Below are 22,226 nucleotides of genomic sequence, written 5' to 3' on the forward strand. Positions count from 1 at the left end.
GCTGAGATCAAGAGTTGGACATTTAACCGACTGAGGCACCCAGATGCCCCAGTGTTTGTTTGTTTTTTAAGTAAGCTCTATGTCCAGCCTGGAGATCGAACTCATGACCCCAAAAAGAAGAGTCACTTGCTCCACTGACTGTGCCCATCAGCTGCCCCAGATGTACACTTTTTATACACTTTGGTTTCCTTAGACTTTATTACAAGTTTAATTTTGAGGGGCGCCTGGATGGCTCAGTCCATAGAGCATGCAACTCTTGATTGCGGGGTCATGAGTTTGAGCCCCATCTTGGGTTAGAGTTTACTTAAAAAAAAAAAACAAGTTTAATTTTTAAAATAGTAAAAAAGATTTTTAAGCATTATTTAGTAGATTGCTTGGCACAGAGAACATGCTTAATGAACATCAATTATTATCAACACCATCATCTCCAATGTCATCATCCCCATATCTCTCAACATTCTGGTCTCCCTACAACCTGAAGTAGAGTGCCATGCAGTCAGCCTTGCTCAGTATTACTCTGTGTACTGGTTTTACGATTGTTCACCTCCTCAAGGAGGCGCCCCTGAGTCCCCTTGCCCCAAGTCCAGGCCCTAGCTCTGTCTCCACATAGTGTTCTCTCAGCTCTGCTGGCCCATCACTTTCAGTTGTTTTATGGGTGTTTTGTGCACATTTTGTGTTGTTGCACATGTTGCCAAAGATGTGGCAAGTGCCCTGAGGACAGCCCTAGAGGCCAGGCCTTTGGTGCCCAGATGGGAGCTTGGCCCAGGGCAGGACTCTGCAAGAAGTGCTTCTTGGGGCAGGGCTAGAGCTTTGCATGAGGCAGGGCCACCCCTCAGACAAACATCTAGGGCAGGACTGTTTGCTTTAGCTGGTGAAAAGCCAAAGTCCCAGGATCTGTCTTGATACAGATCAAAGAGAAAAACATTTAAGATGTGGTCGTTACAATCCCATCTGTACACCCTTTACAAAACACATTCACTCTCACCTCCTGACACCCCTCCAACACAATGATCCTGTTGGCAGAATAGATGTTACTTCTCCCATTTTACTGAGGAGAAGCTGGAACTCAGAGAGCTTGAGATTAGTCCAGGAGTACTAGTAAGTAAGTAACTAGTAAGTAACAGAGCTGGCATGAGACCCCAGGTTTTCAGCCTCCTTCATACCACACATTTTGGGGGGATACTAAACATATCTTTCATCTTTCTTACCAATATATCATGAAATTGAGGGGTTATTTCCTCAGAATTGAGGGTTAGTCGAAATCATTGATGAACAGATGGTTCATCAGAACCCATGGCCCTGTTGGAGACACACACACAGTACATGGCCCAGGAATACTGTCCTTGCAGGGACAGCGAGGCACTAAGAAGCAGGACTGGGCTGGCCATTCTGCTCCTCTCTCAGGGGTTTCTTTAGAGAAGACAGGAGGAAGTGGGGCCCCCCAAAGCACAACTAGAATCTACAGTTCCTACAGAGTGGGATTTGAGATGCCCTTGAACAAAATAGGAACCCCACTTGTCAAGAGACCTAACAGAGTCATTTCTTCAACTTTTTGAGGGTTATAATTTTCTAGGAGCAGCTAAAGCCTTTCTTTATTGACACCCAAGTCCAGTTAAGGCTTAAAAGTTGACTGGGGAGGGCAGGGAGGAAAGGGATCCACAGAGAGAAGGCAGGGTGCCCTTGAGGCCAATGACTTGCCAAAACCCTCTCCAAAGCCTTCATGCCAGAGTCTTCCAGTTCCGGAGACAAAGATGGAGGACTTCTCTGGATATTTGGTCCAAAAAGGCAGGACATGGAATATTTGGTTGGCAGTGGTGTGGGGAAAGTCAGATCAGCCCTTTAATCTGAATTCCCTCAGACCCTTCCTCTGGCCCCTAAAGGTAGGGATGGAAATGACTTACCCAGAGCTGAGCCACCTGCCATTCACACAATGCTACCTGGTCCCTTGCCATCATAAGCATGAATGCCTAAAGAGCATGCAGCACTGTTTCAAGCACTTTACAGATATTAATTTATTTCATCCTCACAACAACTCAAAGACTTATGGGCTGCATAGCTCATCATTATCCTGTTTTACAAATCAGGAGACCAAGGTCCAAGGAAGAGAAAGGTATTGGTAGAGCCAGAATTAGATGCCAAGTAGCCCAAGTCCAGAAGTCTCCCATGTACAGTGAAAGCGTATCAATACCAATGTTCTGGACTTCAGAGTTTACAAAGGATCTTCTCTTGGTTCTTTGGACCCTCATAGGAGAGAGGATGTCTTATCAACTGGGATCCAGAGACGTGATGTGACTCCTCCAAGGTCACACAGCTAGTGAGAGGTCTGGGGTGGCTTCACTGCCAACTAGGCACAGAATAGGTTTCCTGACCCCTGGTCAGCTCGCCCCCCAACCCTTCCCTGGGCCAGTGGGGAACTGCTCCGGTTCCTACGCCAGTGGGTGGGCAGAGGGGCGGAGCGGATCGCGGCCTATCGGCCTGGGCGCTGTCCGCGGTGCTGATCCGCCCGCCGCGCCCTTGCTCGCCAAGTGGCCCGCAGGTTCCCCGGGTTTCCCTTCCAGCTCCCAGCCAAAGCCAGCTCTCCGAGTTCGGCTGCCCGCCGGGGTCCACAGGCCTGGCTCCCGGGCTACTGGGTTTCCCCCTCCCCCGACTGCGCGCCGCCAGCCTCCCCTCCCCCCGCCCCGCCCACGGCCCCTCCCCGCCAGTCCCAGGTCCCTCCCCTCCCCCCTTATCTCTCCCGCCCCCGCCCCCCCCCCCCGCTCCCCCTACGGCTTGTTCGCCAGTTCCGGTCACGTTGCTGGGTGTTTACGCCTGGAGCCCGCCCCGGACCCCCCTCGGCGCCCCGGAGCCCCCCTGGAGCCCCGGCCCGACAACCCCGCAGCCTCGCAGCAGCTGATGGCACCGCAGCCCGAGCGGGTGCTGCGGAACCCCCGGCGCAGCTAGCGCGGGGAAGAAGAGCGCCTCCCCCCACCCAGCCTGGCCCGGTCCGAGGGCCCCGGTGGCCCGTCGCTCCCTCAGGTCCCGAAGGTGAGGAGGCCGGTGGGCGTGGGGGGTGGACGGCCGGGTGGCCCGGGGCGGGGAGCAGCGGGGCCCGAGCTCCAGCTCCCCTGGGAGGGCTGGCGCTGGGCTGGGCACCGCAGCGCGCGGGAGGCGGACAGGACCCGCGGGCTGCTGGCAGAAGTTGTCCTCCGCTGCCCAGACTCAGGTCCTTACCGGCCCTGGCGAAGAGTCCAGAGCGGCCTGAGGTCGAGCCACCGCCACCTCCTGCCACCTCCCATCACACACGTCTTTCTGCCTTCCTTTCCCTGTCCTCCCTGGTAACCCTCTTCCCCGTCCTCCTTAGTCTCCATCTCCCCCTCTGCCTTCTCTGGGAGTCATATTGGAGGCATAATCAGGCAGAACACCAGACTGAAGGGGATGGGCGGTCCAGTTTCCTCATACATCTCACTCCCGTGCCCCTGGATCCTCAGCTTTGCTGAGGTTGGGTGTCCTGAGATCTTCAGTGGAGGGGGGGACGCCATAGCCTAGGGGTAACAGGGGAGGAGGGCTTCTGGAGTGGAGAGGACCACGAGACCCTTGGAGAAGGTGGCTCCACCACTGGCCAGGTGAGCCCGCCTTGCAGAGTCCCAGACACTTGTCAAAGGCTGATTTCTTGTTCCCAACACAAGTCCCCAGGAAAGCCAAGGACTTGGGGGGTGGGGGTGGGGGTGGGGTGGGGATTACTTTCTAATACATGCACTTACTTGCCCTGGTGATTCCCAGTGACACTCAACTCATTCTCCCAGTTTCACCAACATTCGTTGTACACCTGTCCCATACAAAGGATTCCCAGAGATAAGGTCTTGCCCTCAGGTAGCTTATGGCTTAGAGCAGAAACCAGGTAGGCACACATCCCGGGGGTGGGGTGGGGGGAGAAGTGTGATACATGGCATAATGATGCCTGGGAAACACAGAGATGGAAGAGAGTCATCCCAGCTTGGTGAGGGTCAGGGGAAAAACTTGGTAAGAAAGGTAGCTTTTGAGAAGTGCCTTGAAGGATGGGTCAGGTTTCAGGAGGCAGAGATAGGGTCGTGGGATGTCCTTCCATGTTTATGAGGAGTTTGTTGTGAGAGCAGTAAAAGGTAGAATCACAAAAAGAAGGAGATCAGACTGCAAATGTGGACTGTGCTTAGATTTGAAGGGCCTTAATGTAGGCTGGGAACCCAATGGGGAGCTCCTAGTTGCTGGCCACTGCAGTTGTATATATTGAGCAAGGTACTTAACCTGTTTGAGCCTCTGTTTCCTCATCTACAGAGTGGACATACTAATAGAACCTTCAGTGTAGGGTTGTTATAAAGAAAAATGAGTTAATATATGTAAAATGCTAAGAACAGTGCCAGCCATTTATTATGGTTACATAAGTATTATTACCTGTGCATTGGTGATTATTGTAAGTATTATTACCTATGCCTCCCTATTGGAGAAAGATTTCTTGAGTTTCTGCTCTCCCTCTATCCCAGGCCTCAGAGTCAGGTAGTAAAGAAGAATAATGACTAAGAAAAATAAAGAACATAATTCCTTTATTCATTTATTACCATGCCTGTCCTATCTAATATGCCTGCCCTGGCTATAAAAATGATAACGATGAGTTTAACATTCTCCCTGAAACAAGAAGGCGTACTTAAAAAATTTTAACAAAATGTGGATATTGAGTGTTTGAGGATATTTGTTGACTCAATAAATACTTTCAGTCCCAAAGAGAAAAGGAGCACTAAGGATGAAATTGAAACTGGGACAAGAGAAGCAGTCAGGGGGTGAGGGGTGGCAGAAAATGCAAACTCTACACAAGCAGAAAGCAAGAGTCTTCAGTTCTGGTTCCTTGCCCAGCCACTTTGTCTGACTGAGGGTGAGTTGGGGCAGCAGAGACCAGGGGACACTGAGCAGATTAAGGGAGGGGGAGTGGTTAGCCACCCAAGGAAAGACTGGACTATAAAAGTGGTTTTCAGATTTTTGATTAGCAGAAGCCTTCGCTCCAATGAATTTGTATGTACAAGCCCATCAAAATAAAGAGGGGTAAAAATAGCAAAGCCTCTAGCCCTACCTTGGGCCCCCAACCATTTTTGGCAACTTCTGAGACCCCTCTGCAGAACTCTGGGCTCTATAGAACAAAATTTGCAAACCACTGATTAGGATGATCCCTAAGACCCCTCTGAGCCCTGAGTGCTATGATTCTTCTCTTTCTGTGGTTCTTCCAATGCAAAGAATTGTAAGAAGTGGAAAGAGGAAAATTTCCTACTTGCCATGTCAGTTGGAGTCAGATAGCTGGAAAGAAAAGCGGGTACTCACAAGCGCCAAAAAACAAGCAGGAGGTGAGATTGTTTTCAGAAACCAGGAGCCCAGGCCTTAGGGTCGGAACTGTGTAAGTTTCAGACAGATGAGAGACATGTCAAAAGTACTTGGATTAACTCTATAAACTTGAACTTGTTTATACTCTATACTCTATAAACTTGTTACAGGTCCTTTTTTTATTTTTAAATAAACAATTTTTTTAAAAGATTTTATTTATTTATTTGACAGAGAGAGACAGCGAGAGAGGGAACACAAGCAGGGGGAGTGGGAGAGGGAGAAGCAGGCTTCCTACCGATCAGGGAGCCTGATGCGGGGCTCGATCCCAGGACTCTGAGATCATAACCCGAGCCGAAGGTGGACGCTTAATGACTGAGCCACCCAGGTGCCCCTAAATAAACAATTTTTAATGAACATTTTTCATCAAGCTAGAAAATTAAAACAAAGAAGAACCTAGGAGCTCCAGGAGAAGGTGGGCAGCAGAAACAATGCAGACTCGGGGCGCCTGGGTGGCTCAGTTGGTTAGGCGACTGCTTTCGGCTCAGGTCATGATCCTGGAGTCTGAGGATCGAGTCCCGCATCGGGCTCCCTGCTCAGCGGGGAGTCTGCTTCTCCCTCTGACCCTTCCCCCTCTCATGTGCTCGCTCTCTCTCTCTCTCTCAAATAAATAAATAAAATCTTTAAAAAAAAAAAAGAAACAATGCAGACTCTGAGGAGGTCAGGACAGTGGACAAAGGCAAGGGAGCCTTCTCACATTAACCTGTGAGGCTGGGCACCTTGGGCTGGATGTGGCCAGAAGATAAAGCTGATAACTCTAACCTTTTGGCTGCTGCCACCAGTCTGGACCAAGCCCTCAGGCACAAGCTTCTTCTCAAGCCAGAGGGTTCCACGACTACATTTCTATGTGAATATCTATGACATTTCTATGACATCTTCCTGGCCTGGGCCTTCTGAAATGCATGTGACAGCCACATGGGAGAGGGCTGTGTTGTAGTCCCCTTCCCCAACCCATTTCCCACCCTCCCCCAAACAAACTAAACATGTGTAAGAAAGAATATCTGCCAAGATCGTTTGTGACCCAAATTCCTGCCCTGAGAAGAGCAGCCTGCCTAGTTGGAAGCAAATCCTCAAGTCCTTCTGGGAAGGCTCAGAAACAGCTGGTTGGCTCAGCCTCTCACGGTGGCCAGGGTCCAGTCTCCAGGGCTGTGTGGAAAGGGCTTTTCGTCTTCGGCAACACTTGCATTTCAGTGGTTGGGGACAGACATTTTCTCTCTCCTCATAAGCAGAGGCCCACATCCTTCATCATCCAGGTGCACACAGAACATCGGCACATAGATGCAAGAGAAGCAGGACCCCCTCCACATGTGTGTACACATACGTGCACTCCTCGAGGCACCCGCAGCCTCGGGTACGTGTGCAGACACAGGCATACACATCCCAACCTGGTTACACGATAGCACAGACACAGCTCATCTGTGTCTCCTGAATTACGCACCAGGATATTTGACTGCCTACTTGACATATATGTTTCCTTGTTTAGGTCTCTTGAGCATGTCAATTCTAATATGTTTTAGGCTTGATCTTCCCTTCTCTGTAAATCTGCTCCTCCGTCAGGCTGCCCCAGCTTCACAAACTCACACACTGGTGCAATCCACGAGTATTTCCTGAGTATATTCTATTTGCCAGATACTGTACTAGGCACTAGGGAACAGGAGGAAACAAAACAGAGTCCTTCATCTTGTGTTGCCAAAATCTGGCAGAGGAAATAGACAAAAAACAAAATGTAGTATATTCATGTGATGATAAATTCATGGAAGAAAAACAATGCAGATTAAGGGAATGGACAGTGACAGAGGGTTCTATTTTAAATCAGGTAATCAGAGAAGGGCCCTAAGGAAGTGACATTTGAGCAGAATCCTGAATGAAGGGGAGGAATGGGCCATGAGGGTATCTGGAGAAGGATATTCCTGGGAGAGGGGACGGCACAGAGTCCCTGAGGCAAGAATGTGTTTGGCAGGTTCAGGAAATAGTAAGGAGGCCAGAGTGGCTGGGGTGGAGCCAGCAGGGGAAGAATAGTAGTAGATGAGGGCAAACAGAGCCAGGGGCAATTGCATAGGGTCTGATAAGAATTTTGCATTAGGTATTAAGTGTGATGGGAAGCTGTTGGAGGGTTTTGAGTGGGGAGCAGCACCATGTGATCAGATTTGCTAAAGGAACCCCAGCTCTGCATGGCAAACAAGGAGCAAGACTGGAAGCGAGAAGCCAGTCAGCAGGCTACTGCAGGGTACATCAGAGGGATGGCAGTAGCCGGGACTAGGGTGACAGCAATGGAAATGATGAGAACTAACTGGATTAAGCATATACCTTTTCAAAGGTAGAGACAACTGGATTTGCAGATGGATTGGCTGTGGAATATGAAGAAAGAGAGGAATCAAAGATAACTCTTAAGTTCTTGGCCTGAGCAACTGAGTGAACACGCAAAAACTGGTGCCATTTATCAAGATGGTGAACAGTGGGCAAGGTTTGTAGGATGAATCGCAAGAGCTCAGCGTTGGGACTTGTAAATTTGAGGGACCCATTAGACATCCAAATGGAGGTGATACATAGTCAGTCTAGCGTGCAGGGGATAGTTAATGTAGGAGTCAGCATATAAATAGTATTTGCAGCCATAGGATTGGACAAGATCACCTAGGGAGTGATTAGAGATTAGAGATTAGAGAAGAGGTCCATTGTGAATGAGGTCTTATGTGAAAAATGAAGAACTGTAGAAAGAGCCAGCAAATGTGCCTTCATACTTGAGTTGCCCAAACTGGAAAACTGGGAGACATCCTGAACATTCACCCTCCCCGTCATCATGATTTAATCCAATCCATTCCCACATGCTGACAATTCTACCCCCAAAATACCAAACCTGGAACTTCTCCCTGTCTTCATTTCCATCATCTGGCCCAGGCCTCTATCATCTCTCACCTTGACCACTGCAACATTCTCCCAGCTCACCTCCTGTATCCACTCTGCCCCCTCTAACCTGCCCTCCCCACAGCAGCCAGAATGATCTTTTAAAAGTGCAAATCATATCATGTCCCTCCTCTGCTTAAAATCCTTTAGTAACTTACCAATCCATTTAGTATTAATCCAAAATTCTTAGCATAGTATACAAGACTCTATGCAATCCTTCTCCTGCTAACCTCACTTCTTGTGACCCTCCCCTGACACCTTATACTTTAGTCCTCACCAGCAGTGACAATGTCCCTGTTCCCCCAAAAAGAGCATGTGAAGCTCTTAGCACAAGGCTTGGCACATAGTAGGCACTGAATAAATGTAAGTTATCATTATTAGCCTACCCCAGGACTTTCACAAATGCTGTTCCCTGTTTGTAATGCTCTTCCCTTTATTCTTCTTCTAACTCCTACACCTCCTCCAAGTCTGTATTAGTTTTCTATTGTGGCGTAACAAATTTCCACAAACTAAGTGGCTTAAAACAGCATAAATTTGTTACCTCACAGTTTCCAAGGATCTGGAGTTTGGCATATTTTAGCTGGGTCCTTGCTCAGGGTCTCAAATGGCTGAAATTAAGGCTGGCTGCATTCTCATCTGAAGGCTCAACTAGGGAAAAGATCCACTTCCAAGATCCCTTAGGTAGCCCATAGAATGGACTTGCAGCTGTCAAACTGCCGTCCTCATTGCTTGCCTGCTGTCTGCCAGGAACCATCCTCAGCCACCAGCAGCCTCTCTCAGGTCTTTGCCTTGTGCCTTCCTTCCTGGGTTGCCTCACAGCATGGTGGCTTACTCCTGCAAGGCCAGCAGCACCATTTCTCTCAGGCTTCAGATCTTTTCCTTCAGTATGGGCCCTATGAACCGGCTGCCTGGAATAATCTCCCTTTCGGTTAACTTAGAGTCAATTGATTGGAGACCTTTATTACACTGCAAAATCCCTTCTAATCACAGGAGAGAAATCCGTCATATTCCAAGTCCCACCCACACTCAAAGAAAGGGGATGATGCAGGAGGACGTATCCACCAGGGGCTGGGAATCTTGGGGACCAGCTTAGAATTCTGCCTGCCACAAGGTCTTGGCTTAAAATCGCTTCCTTCAAGAGACCTTCTCTGGCCCCAAATCTAAAATAGGTCCCACTTTATATTCTTTCACATTACCCTATGTTTCTTTCATGGTGCTCTTCACAGATTATAATTGTATATTATTTATATTATTATTTGTTTGATGCATTTATTTATTTGATTCTCTTCATCCTGTGAGCTCCATGAGAGCAAGAATTTTGTTTTGTTCATCACTGTGTCCCCCATACCCCCATAGTTGGCAATAAGTAGATCATTGAATGTATGAATGTATGAATGAATAAATGAGCAAATCAAGACATGGAGTAGGTTACTCCTTGTAACTCCACACACTAGACAGAGAAGAAGTGCTCTGAACTTTTTAATCTCATTTAATTCTCACAACTATCCCAAGACTGTTACCATTAGCCCCATTTTACAGAGAAGGGAAAAAAGATTGAGGGAGGTTAATTTTCTTGCCCAGAGTCACACAGCAGGTAACCAAAAGTCTCAGGATTCAAACCCCGGACTGTCCTCAGTGTGAATACTGGGAACCTACTTTGGATTCAAAAGACTGTTAGAGAATTGGGTCTGCCACCACTTACCATATGAACTGGCGCAAATCACTTCGGCTCTGAGCCTCAGTTTCTTTATTTGTGAAATGGGGGTGGTAATATTTACTGAAGAGTGGTTAGCAGAGGTAAGATAATGTGTATAAAGTTCCTAAACATAGGAGATGGTCAGTAAATGTAGCCAGTGGTTCCCACAGGCCAAAGGGCCACCCCCTGCTGAAATGAAAGGCCTCTTCAGTTGGATTAAGGGAATACAAGGAAAGGGAGCCCAAGATGGGCGCCTGGGTGGCTCAGTTGGTTAAGCGACTGCCTTAGGCTCAGGTCATGATCCTGGAGTCCCGGGATCGAGTCCCGCGTCGGGCTCCCTGCTCAGCAGGGAGTCGGCTTCTCCCTCTGACCCTCTTCCCTCTCGTGCTCTCTGTCTCTCACTCTCTCTCTCTCAAATAAATAAATAAAATCTTTAAAAAAAAAAAGGGGAGCCCAAGAGACCAACCTATGAATGTGAGTTTCTCAGGTGCACATGCTTGATGCAACCCTACAAATGAAAATCTGGATTTGCAGGGACTTACATCGAAGTCAATCTGGAGGGGACCATTTGCCAAAAAGAGCGGTCCATCAACTGGCCTCTCTCTCCACGGCCCAGGGAATTCCTGGTGCAGGTAGAAACAGCTCCTTCAAAAGCTTAGGGAGAGGGGTGCCCGGATGGGTCAGTCGGTTGAGTGTCAGACTCCTGGTTTTGGCTCAGGTCATGGTCTTGGGGTCATGGGATGGAACCCTGTGTTGGGCTCTGCACTCAGCGGGGAGTCTGCTTGAAGATTCTCTCCCTCTGCCCCTCCCCCACTTGCGCGCGCGCGCGCGCGCGCGCGCGCGCGCGCGCTCTCTCTCTCTCTCTCTGTCTCAAATTAAAAAAAAAAACAAAAAACGCTTAGGGAGTCCCTGGCAGAAAAGGCATGAACTCTGCCTCCTGTTTCTGCCCTCTGCTTATGCTTCTCCAGGACGGTGATCATCACAGGAGGAACCTCCTGGGAAAGGGATGGGATCAAAAGGGGGAGGGCTGCAAAGCCAGGGCATCATTAGGATTCAGGGGCACAGAGCTCCCCTCCCTTCACAGTGTCTTCTGTGATTCATGGATTCATTTGCATGGATCTCCTTATCAACCTCTCCCACTCCTCTTTTATTTTTTTTGAAGATTTTATTCTGAAGTAATCTCCACACCCAACGTGGCTTGAACTCACAATCCCAAGATCAAGAGTCACATGCTCTACCAACTGAGCCAGCCACTTCTCTTTCATAAAGGGACTCTGCCACCTGCCTTCAGCCCATAGAGTTGGTGTTAGTAGACTACTCATCAGATCCTCCTCCTCTGCAACCTAGAGGACCCCAGAGTCCTGGGTTAAGGTTAAGTCAGAGAAATGGAGTTGAACCGGGAGAGGATGTGCTCTAACCATCATGCTGGTCTACCAGCTCGTGGGCACCCTTGAACTGGGATGCTGGCGGGATGGGTTTTTCCACTCCATAACTCCCTCAGTTTAGGCACAAGAAAACCAAGAGCGCAGAGAGGGAGAGGGCTTGCCCAGAGCTGGTGAGGAAGCAGGCTACAGCCTGCCTCTGTCTTTCTTCACTGACTTTGCAGCTCCATTCGTGCTCCTTTCTAAGAAGCAGATAGGCTAAAGTTACATGCAGGCAGGGGCATGCAGCCATTTCCCTCCAGGCTTCTGGTTCTTCATCTGTTAAATGGGAATAACTATACTTCCCTGACAACACACGTGTGACGCTTTGGTGAGTAAACATGGGGGAAATGAGTGCGGCCGTAGAACTCTCTGCCTGGTGGCAACAGGAGCCCTGATTGCGGGAGACTCTGAGGGATCTGAGGGTGGGTGGGGCAGATGGGCCCACAAGATGTGGGTTTACCTTATCATCTCCCCGCCAGGTGGGGCCCAGGCCTGGGTTGCCATGGATACCGTGTCCCTGGAGCATCAGATCCAGAGTGTGCAACGCCACATCAGCTTCCTGAAAAAGGAGCAGATGGCCCTGCTGAGAGACCTGCACCTGGAAATCCTGAGGCTGCAGAAACGCTGTTCAGGTGAGGCCGGAGGGATGGGGGGTTGGGGGGAGGGGTGGGGGCAGCTCATGGGAGACCCTGACAAGTATCAGGACAGCTGAGAAGTTTGGCCTGTCCTCCTGGGGAGTGGGGAGCCACTGAATGTTTCTGAAGAGCATCATGCTGCATTATGAAACTCCAAACTCAGCAGTTGTATGAAAGATGAATTGGAGGGGAAGGGAGACAGGGAGGCTAGTGATGGGGCCAATGAAATGGTCCGGGGAGAGATGAAAGGGGTAGAAAGGGGAAGACTGGTGGGAGACAGGGTGAAGGGAAGGACGTGGCAACTGACTGGATTTGTGAACAAGAGAGAAGGAGGCACCAAGAATGAAGCCAAATCCCAGGCCTGACCTCTGCTCTTGGACCTCAGGCTTCAGCTGCCTGGCCCTCTCAGAGGCTGGGCTCTGGCCCAAGTGCTCACCCAGGCTGAGTCTCCAAGTACAGGCTTTAGAGTCCGTGACTAATAGAATGTGTCAGTTGGAACAGCCCAACGTCTTCATTATACAAGTAGGTAAACTGAGATCCAGAGAGAGAGAGAGAGAGAGAGAGAGAGAGAGAGCGCTGCACAATATGCTAGTGACAGAGCCAAGTTTAGAACCCAGAGCTCCAGACTCTCAGCTGTGCATGCCTCTGCAGCTTTCTGCACACTCTCTCCCCAAGATGCTCACACTTCTACCTCCCTTCCAGCCTCTGCTCATGGGAGGCCCCCCATTCTCTAGAGGGAAACTGAGAGACCTGCCTGGCTTCTCACTCTGTGGCATGCGACGCTGGTCATCCTGACTCTCCACCACCACGCCCTCCTCCGGCTCCATATACAGATTCAGCAGCTACACTCCTAGGCCAGGCCCCCTGCAATCTCCCCTGAAGCTGGGATGGCAGCAGAGGCCAGCCCAGGGGGCACAGATGGCCCACACTGACTCACCCCTGCCTGATGCCCTTGCCTGATGCATTTTTTCATTGCAGTGGCAACATGAAAGGAAAATCAGAATGAGTGTACCCTAAGACCCTACAGCTCTAAAAAAATAAAAAAGACCCTACAGCTCTTGCTCTAGTTTCTTTTTGCTTTGCCCTAATTCTGAAGACCTGGGTCCTTCCACGCAGGACATAGGCCAGAATTCCAAGAAAGTGTGATAGGGCTGGAACAGCCCCCACCACCCTTTCCAGCTGGGTATGGGACTGCAGCCTCTTGGTTATTGATTAAGGAGATAAAAATAACTCTGGGCTGGCCTGGAACAGCCACTCTTAGGGCTGAAATAACTGAATAAGGCCCTTCTTCCAAGGGGTAGAGGAGTGAGGGGAAGGGAGCAGAACAAAGATTTTTTCAAGGAGATTAAACAGGGACTCAGAGGGGTGCCTGGCTCTTAATCTCAGGGTTGTGAGTTCAAGCCTCTTGTTGGGCATGGAGCTTACTTTAAAAAATAAAATAAATTAAATATATAAATAAATAAAAAAAATATATATATATAGGGGCGCCTGGATGGCTCAATCAGTTCAGTTGAATGTCCAACCTGATTTCGGCTCAGGTCATGATCTCAGAGTTTTGAGATCGAGCCCCGCATGGGCTTTCCCTCAGCCTCTCCCTTGGCTTGGGTTCTCTCTCTCTCTCTCTCTCTCAAATAAGTAAGTAAGTAAATAAATAAATAGATAGATAGATAGATAGATAAAATCTTTAAAAATATATATATAAATAAAATAAATCGGGGCTCAGAGGCTGAGAAGGGGATGGGAGAAGGGATAAAGTAGTGTAGGAACCAAGCAGGCAGGGCTTCAGAAAGAGCCTGCAAAAAAAGGGGTGCCATTCAGACTGAAGGGGTTTAAGAGACAGGTGGGTGTATTTTGGGTGGTGGGGCAGCCTGGATGATAAGAAGAACTGCCCCATGTATTCAGCACTGACTCAGCCCTGGGCTGGGCCCTCTGTTTATTTTCTCTAATTTAATCCTAGCAATAGCCCCTTGAGAAGCAGGTGTGATTTTGTCCCCATTTCACAGATGAGAATACTAAGGCTCAGAGAGGTGCCATTCCTGGCTCAAGGTCACACAGGGTATCTGATCTCACTGCATGCTCTTCTAAAGGTGGGGGCCTCCCTGGCCAGAAGATGGGCAGGGAGATCTGATGGATGGGGGGAGTGGAGCCCAACTAGGAGTCTATCTCCCCTCCCCCAACTTCCCTGATTAAGGGTGAAGACACTCCAGTGGGAGGTATTGGCAGAGCCAGATCCCTTGGGCTACCCAGGGGCCTTGCAGGAGGGGCCAAGTTGGCTCCAGGAAGCCCTGGAGGATAGAGGCATCAGGGTCCTCCCTGGGGCTCCAGGAAGGAGGTTCAGACTCAGGTCACAGCAAAAGGCCCAGGTACCCTGGCTCTTGGTCTCCTAGCAACATTTGGCCTCCCAAGGGAAGAGCCAGTGAGGAGCGGCAGAGGGCCCACAAGGCTAGACTCTCTAGGTGCTGCTGGGCATTGATCCCAGAGATTTGCTACCTTATCCCACTGCCAGGTTCACAACCTCCTCCCTTTAGGCACCAGATCGCATCCCTGCAAGTACACACACTTGCTCCAGAGGAGATGCCCTCTGTCACCAGCTGCTACCGGGCTCCCTCCTGCCCTTTTTCCAGCTCTTGAGCTGTGGTGGATTTGGGGGAGTTGGGGTGGGGCTGAAAAAAATGATCAAACTCAGCTAGCTGAGGGATGGGGCATTCTGGGCGGTAAGGAATGGGGACTGGGAAGACAGGGAGGCGCAAGGGTCGTGGCTGGGCTGCCAGCACCCAGGAGGAAACCTCTCTTAACACCAGCCCCCTCGGCGGGCTGACCCCGCCCCCTCAGCTCCAAGGGAAGTGCCATGTAGGCCTTCCATCACCAGGTGGCGCTGTCCTCCCTGAGGCCCCTCTCCTTGCCTTGTGAAACATGGCGGAAAACAGGGCTTGGAAAGGAGCAGGGCTGATGTTCAGAAAATAACGCAGGCACAGCAGTACTGGCTGTGAAAATAGTGAAATGCATGTACCCTATTGGTAAATAGCTACTGCCCTGAGTCCCGCTCCAGGGCCCCCAAGCAGCCCAGGACCCTCCAGCCTTCCCACATCCACCAACTAAACCCTAACGGTTTAGCACAGCAGGGGTCCTCCAGAGTGGCTCTGATTGGCTGTCATGTTAGATATTTGTATATCACGGTTGGGAAGGAGCAAATACTCCCCCTCTTCAGTCCAAGGGTTGAACTAATCTCCAAATGCAGCCCATAGCACTTGCACTAGAAAGTTCTCTGGGCTTAGAATCAGGCCAGTCAGGCTCAGGCTGTGCCTTGCACGTCTCTTCATCTCTTTCCCTCACTGAACTGCAGTAAAATAGGCATGGGAAGTGGTTTAGATGGCTTCTAAGGATGCTAATATTGCCACTTTTACTGAGTTGTGAATCCCTGATCTCTCTCCCTCTGTCTCTCCGTATGTCTCTCTCTCTCATACACCACACACACACACACACACACACACACACACACACACACACACGACTGCCTTTTTTTTTTTCTCTCCTCCCCCCAGAACTGACTCGTGACCTGGAGATGAGAGAGGCCCAGTCTCACCAGCAAGGTAAGGGAAGAATGACTGGTGGGGAAATGCCATGTGGGCCCAAGAGGTCACCTTTTCCCCACCACTTAGTAGGACCCAAGCCTTCTCTGTCCCCAGTCCAGACATGGGGGACAGCCACTCCTCAGCTTGTTAAACAGAGTGCAGGATGTCAGCCCCATTTACCTACTCATCTGGGTGACATTGTAAAATGAACAACCTGCACCACCATACCCTGTATCCGTGTCTCTGTCCAAAGTAGGAAAATGAACGCAGGAAGGATATGGTATCCAGGAAGTCCATCTCGTCGAGTTTACTCCTTTCTATGACCTACCTCCCTAATCCTTCCCATCCTTGCACAAGTGATTTCCATGGTCAGTGTCCACACCGTCCAAGATGCTAATTGTTGAGATGCAACACAATGGCAATATGGAGTCCATGACTTGAAGGAACTTCATCTAGATGATGAGAAAAAAGAAACACATGCACATCAGCAAATCCTTCATTTTACAAAAGCAGGACTTCTTGCCGTTGTAGCAATTCCACTAAAATATTTGTTTACACATTATTACTTCACCCATAAAATGGAGGGTGGGGGGAGATGGTGTTCAATGAGCATAGAGTTTCAGTTTTGCAAAACGAAAAAGTTCTAAAGACCTGTTGCACAACAATATGAGTTTACTTAAAACTACTGAACTGTACACTTAAAAATGGTTAAGATGGCAAACTCTATGTTATTTGGTTTTTGCTACAATTAAAACTTTTTTTTTAAAAGGGAGGGATTCCACTGTGAGATCTTAATCACCAAAATTATATGATCTCTGAGAACTGGGACTGGGTGTTACCCATTGTCTCCCAATGCAAGACATGAAGAGGGACTTGGTAAATGCTTAATTTAAAATGAATCACCATGTAGTCTTTCTTAGCCGGGAGGAATTTAGCAGGGAATGGACTCCCTGCCATTGATGTGCTGCTCATAGATCAAGAACGATATACATGACCAAGACTTAGGCATGGAGAAAGCTGAAGTTTAAGGTAAAATGTTGAGAGCCCTACAAATTGCTTTGCATATTCACGCATAAAGATCTAAACATTTATAGACTTGAACGAATTCTGCCCACTTCTTTAAGTGGCACCCAGGGCAACCTCTTCATGCCTCGGTACTTGGAGGAAGGGGGCATACATGCCAAACACCAGTTCTGTAACAATCGTAACCTTCACCCCACCTACTATCCTTCCTCTGAAAGAGTTTCTGGGGTCATCTGAGCTCAAGGGTTAGTTAGTGTCCTGGTTTTTTTTTTAATCTTCTCTCTCAGTGGATTTGAGCTCCCTTTCTTTGTCCCCCTACCACTTGCTGATTTTTCATATCCTTTCCGGGGTCACATTTTGCCCACCTTTTGTCACCTTTCAGCTATCTCTGTCACTACAATCTCTCACATGTGTTAATCCCAGGATATGTTCCCTGCTGAAATGGAGCTCATGATCTGGGAGACAGGGGTCCTCAACTCTGCGGGCACATTAGAATCACCTGGGCACATTGAAGAAGTGCCGGTTCCCAGGTCCAATCCCAGAGATCTTGATTCAATTGGTCTTTGTTAGGGCCCAGGAAATGATTTTTTAAAGCTCTCTGGGTGGTCAGTGTGTGTCCAGTGTTGAAACTCAGTGCAGTGGGCAAAGGCAAACAATAAGCAACACACATAAATTACAAAATGTAGCAAATGCTCTAGGAAAGAAACAGCAAGCTCCAAGGCAGCTGATTCCCCTTTCCTGCCCACATTCTCAGGTCCCAGGTCTTTCAGTCCCTCACTCTTGCATGTCTCTCCTCCCCTGGGAGACATGTTCCTCTGTGCAAAGCACCCTCCTCTCTAGCTCTTCAGTGCTTAACTCCAACTCATTCTTCCAACTCCTGCTAGCCTAAGTGGCTCTTCTGTTGTGAAGCCTGATTAGGTCACAGTCTCCTGTGAGTCATGGCACTGGCACAAGTCACAGATGCAACCTCACATTCATTTGTGATTATGTACCATACCTCTCCCACTATGCTTGCTGTAAGCTTCATAAGGAATGTTTTATTATCCACCATATTCCCTATGCCTAGCACAATGCATATAGTAAGAGTTCAACAGATATTTGTGGGGTGCATAAATGGTCAGGGAGGGGTTTGCATTTAAGCTGAAGCCTGATGAATTAGGCCAGAGGGTAGGATAGATGCCAGGGCCCTGAGGAGGAGAAAAGGAAGGCCAGCGTAGCGGAGGAGTGCGGAGGGAGTGCGGGGCTCCGTAACGTGGCTCGGCGAGCTGTGCAGGGTCGGCCAGGCGGAGACCATCACCTCTCCTGTCCATCTCTCCCCCCCCCCTCCCCCGCAGAGGCGGCGTCCCGGGAGCTGGAGAGCAAGTGCCGCGCGCTGGAGTCGCAGCTGGCCGCGCGGACGGCTGCCAACGCCGAGCTGCGGCGGGAGGTGGCGCAGCGCGAGGCGCTGGTGTCGGCGCTGCGCTGCAGCCTGCGCGCGGAGGAGCGCCGCTTCCTGGAGGAGCTGCGGCGCCGCAGCCACCGTGCCACCGTGCTGGGCACCGAGCTGCAGAAGCACACCGAGGCGGCCGCCTACCTCTCCTGCCAGCTGCACGCGGCGCGCCAGAGACTGCAGACTCCGCGCCCGGGCCCCGCCGCCGCCGCCGCCGCCGAGCCCCGGCCCCCGCCGGCGAGCACAGCGGGCCCGCCGCCCGCCCGCCGCCGAGGCCGCAGCCAAGGGCCCGGGCCGGGACTGGGCCGCCTGGGAGCGCGCGGCCCGCGCCCTGGACGACGTCGACCCCATGCCCGACCCCGCGCTCTTCCTCTATGCCCGGAGGCCCCCGAGGCCGAGCGGCCGCAGCCCGCGCCAGCCGCCTCCCCAGGAGCCCCCGGACCAAGCCAGCCCGCCGGCCGCGCCCAGCCCGCCCAGCGCTCCCGGGGAGCCGGAGTAGGCACGGGGCTGCGGGGCGGGGAGTGGGGAAGGCCGGCTCGGCCTCCGGCTAGGGACGCAGCTTGGGCCCGCGCAGGCAGGTCCCGGGGGGGCCGCGGGAGCCGGCGCTCCTCCAGGGAGCGAGCGGAGGCGGCCCCAGCTCCCCCACCCCCACCCCTTCCAACCGCCCCAGCCTTTTTGTATTGTCCTGCCCCGAGGGGGCTCCTCGGCGGGGCTGAGAGAGTGCACCTTCTTTTGTGGCAAGGACTCGCAGTGCGGAGGCTTATCTGCTACGGGGAGGGGAGGGGCGGGGGGCGCGCCCGGTCCCGGGAAGCGGACAATCGCGGGACGCGAGGGGGAAGGCTGGGCTGGCCTACGAAAGGAACGCAGTGGCACTTAGCACCCCTAGGCCTTCCAGCTCCCCTGTTGGTCCTCCCCCATTCCCGCACGGCTGCCCTTCCCGCCAAGCCTGCCTTCGAGGGGAGGTTCGGGCTCCGGGCTGGCGGCTGGACCTTTTTCCTCTGACGCCGCTTCTCCGACCCCTACCCCGCTGATAGGTCCTTACCGGAGAGCACCCAACTCTTTAAAGGCATTTCCTGCCAGTGTCCCTGGTAGGGAAAGTGTGACGTGATGGAGGTTTGAACTTCTGGAGAGGAGTACAGAATGGGTTCGATGGCAGAACCTGGTCTAAAGCTGTCTCCAGTTAGGTTTTTCCCCAGGACGCCCACCTGAGGATTTCGGCTGGGAGCTGTGCTAGGGAAGCAAGGGGGACACTGCCGAGTCAGCCCGAGTCAGCCGCCCCCCAGGTCAGGCTTTGGAAGGGCAGAAACTGCCTTCCCCTGCGGGAGGTAGCTGGGAACGTGAAGGCTGCCTTGGGAGCTTTCTTAGTCCTGTCTATTGGTGCTAATTTTGCCCAGCTGCACCCGGAGGTGGGAAGAAGGGCCAGGTTCCTGGAAGTGGCAGTGGTGGATAGAGGCTTGAGTTTGCTGAGGGAGGAGGTAAGAGCACAGGTTAGTCCCCAGGCTGGTCCCCTCCAGGGAGGCCCCCAGTCCTACCAGAGGTGACAGTGGCCTGTGCTCAGTGTAACCCTTCTATCTAGGATGGGGAGTGGTGAAATGGAAAGTGGGACACCCCACCTCCTAACTACTTTCTCCCCAGCTCCCCTCTCCTGACCAAAGGCAGGGAGTGCAGGTCCAGTCCAACAAGTGGCCCCCACCGCAAGCCCAGCCCCTAGAAAGACAAACCCTAGAGCCCCTCTCCCCATGCCATGCCTCCTCTGTTGGTCCTGCATTGAGTCCTAAGTGCCTGTGAGGTCTTCCAGGGGCTGCTGAGGGAGTGTGGGGGGCAGGGAGAGGCCTTTACCTCACTCACAGATAGCGCATCCTGGCACGCCTTGCCCTGGCTGCGGCCAAGCATTCTGTGCGGCACCCAGGGTCTGGGAGATGAGCAGAGTCCATCTCTAGGGGTGGTGAACCCTTCTCCCATCATAGTCCCTGTAATGAACCGGAGGAACCCGCAATCGTGTTCCCTTTCGCTGTGTAGGTCAGAGGGTGTGGGATATCAATGGGCAAGAAGCAAAACCAGTGAGCACACTCCCAGCCCCCACAAATATGCTGTCCTCCCCCAGCTGACTGCACTCAGGACTGCTGAGACCACTGAGCAATAACCAGGCCTCATCCGGGTGTCCAACCAAGGTGTGGACGCCCTTGGGACAGACAGTGTTCTCTCTCTCTCAGTCTAAGTTGGGCCACAGTGGTGGTGGCCTGGGGCCCTTGCTCTGCCTGCCCTGGCCTCTTACCCTCCTCTCCCGCCCCATCTGTGCCTCTGCCCTCCATGTCTCCCCTCAGGTGCGTGTGACACACTGTACCCCTGGTCCTGTTGCCTACCTTCCAGAGGTGTCTGTGTGAGGACACCTCTCTTCTCTCTTGGCTGCACTCTCTCGAAGGGGCCCAAAGGACTGTGTGGGAAGGAGGGAAAGGGTGTCTTTCTGGAGCAGCCCACCCAGACCCTGAGCTTCCACAGCCACACTTTTGGGGTAAACAGGGTGACTTTGTTATGTTGATTCTTCGACAGAGAGGGTGACATACTTTATCCACCCACCCACCTACTAAAAGCCATAGCTATGCCCGCCTGGCCTCCCCCCAGCTCTATAGCAATAGCCCTTTTCCCCCCTCCCCTCCTGGGGGCCCAGGGTGTCTAGCTGGGGGCCTCTACCACACCCCTACCCCAGGGAGCCTCCAGTGGCCCGCCTGCCTCTCCCCAAGTGACCCCATCAGCACCTCCGAACTCCTATCTCTCTTCCGAGCGACCAGCTATAATGACACTTAATTATTTGTGGGGTGCTTGGAGATCCCCCAGATGAAAGGTTCTGAGAGTGCTGGGGCGGCTGACTTGCTGACTCTCACCTGGGGTGTTGAGGGTCTGGGAAAGGAAATGAGCCAACCGCCCTTCTCCTCCACTTAGCAAGCTGGGGGAGGGGCTGAAGCAGATGGAGGTTTCCAGTTTTGTTTTAACAAACTCCTCTTCCCCGTTCTTCTCCTGGAAATAATGGACTAAAGACTTCCCTCTATCCATCCGCCCCCTGGGATTTGGAACAGACCCCTCAGTGCAGCAGAATGGGACTGGGAGTCAGTAGCCTGCCCTTGGCCTCAGGAGCCCCAAATTCCTTAGCCTCCAGCCCTCTCCCTCTTCTGGCCTGGGGGACCCACTCTGCCAAAGGAAAGAGCCCCCTCCCATAAGCCCCGGGACGGTCTGAGTGACTAGAATAGAAAGGATTGTGTCTCCTCTCCCCTCCTCCCCTCTTCTCGGTAGCACAAATCCCCACTGGGTGGGGGGCATGTTGCCCTAGGTGGAGGTCCAGCCACACCCGAAGTGTGGACAGACCCAGGAAGGTGAGCAGCAGGTGGGAACCCCTCCCTGTTCTGGAGGGACCAGTGGGCAATTCAGCATGAGGCTCCGTACCCCCTGCCCCCCATATCCCACCCACAGTGGTCTGCAGTTTGGGGGACCACTCCAGGGCTGAAATGGGGTAGCCCTTCCCCAAATCAGCAGCAGAATAGAGGTCTCCCAATGGAGAGGACGGAGGCCAGGAGGGTGTGGAACAGCATCTCTTTAGTGCAGAGAGCTGGGGATCCCTGAGCACCCTCTCCCTGAGGTGCCAGCCTTGAATGGGGGACACGCGGGGCTTCCGAACCCCCTGGCAGGAGCTCCGTGGGTGGGGCAGAGGGATCCTGCTCCAAATTCTCTGTTGGCTGTGCTTTTTAATCCAATGCTTTTCAGAGTGTACTCACTCACCCACAGAAATAGAGCCCTATGCTTTAGGGGTGACTGTCATATGCCTTATTCTTAATAAAATACCTGAAAAACACACAAGTCAGACCTCTTCTCTGTGGGCACTCTGCCCTACTCCAACCTCTGTTCCTGCAGGTGTGGGAGAAGATGTGGAAGACATGGAGAGTGGTTTGGGAGTCAGCTGGTGGGTTGGGTGAGACTGGGAGCTGAGACTCTGGAGTCTTCTACTGGATATTCCTCACAAGGCATAAGGCACTCATCTGAGGCATCCCAGTGTTCAGGCTAGCCTGACTCTTTCCCCATCCCGGGCCAATCCAAATGAACAAATGAGACCTTGGATCTGAGGCTCCTGGCTAGGGTTGCAAGAGAGAGACTAGAAGGGCTCCAGGCTTGGAACTG

General features: G+C 51.8%; 1 protein-coding gene across 1 annotated transcript; it reads left to right on the forward strand.

Moving 5' to 3' along the window:
• Positions 1-2,785: 2,785 nt before the first annotated feature.
• On the forward strand, positions 2,786-21,880 carry CCDC92B (coiled-coil domain containing 92B). Its single transcript, XM_027626397.2, is given in 5 exon segments — positions 2,786-3,024; positions 11,880-12,032; positions 15,578-15,625; positions 17,965-18,287; positions 18,289-21,880. Coding segments are annotated over 4 exon segments (771 nt in total). The 5' UTR covers positions 2,786-3,024; positions 11,880-11,902; the 3' UTR covers positions 18,559-21,880.
• Positions 21,881-22,226: the final 346 nt, after the last annotated feature.

The sequence above is a fragment of the Zalophus californianus genome, chromosome 16 (genome assembly GCF_009762305.2).
Source record: "Zalophus californianus isolate mZalCal1 chromosome 16, mZalCal1.pri.v2, whole genome shotgun sequence".
NCBI classification, from domain to species: domain Eukaryota; kingdom Metazoa; phylum Chordata; class Mammalia; order Carnivora; family Otariidae; genus Zalophus; species Zalophus californianus.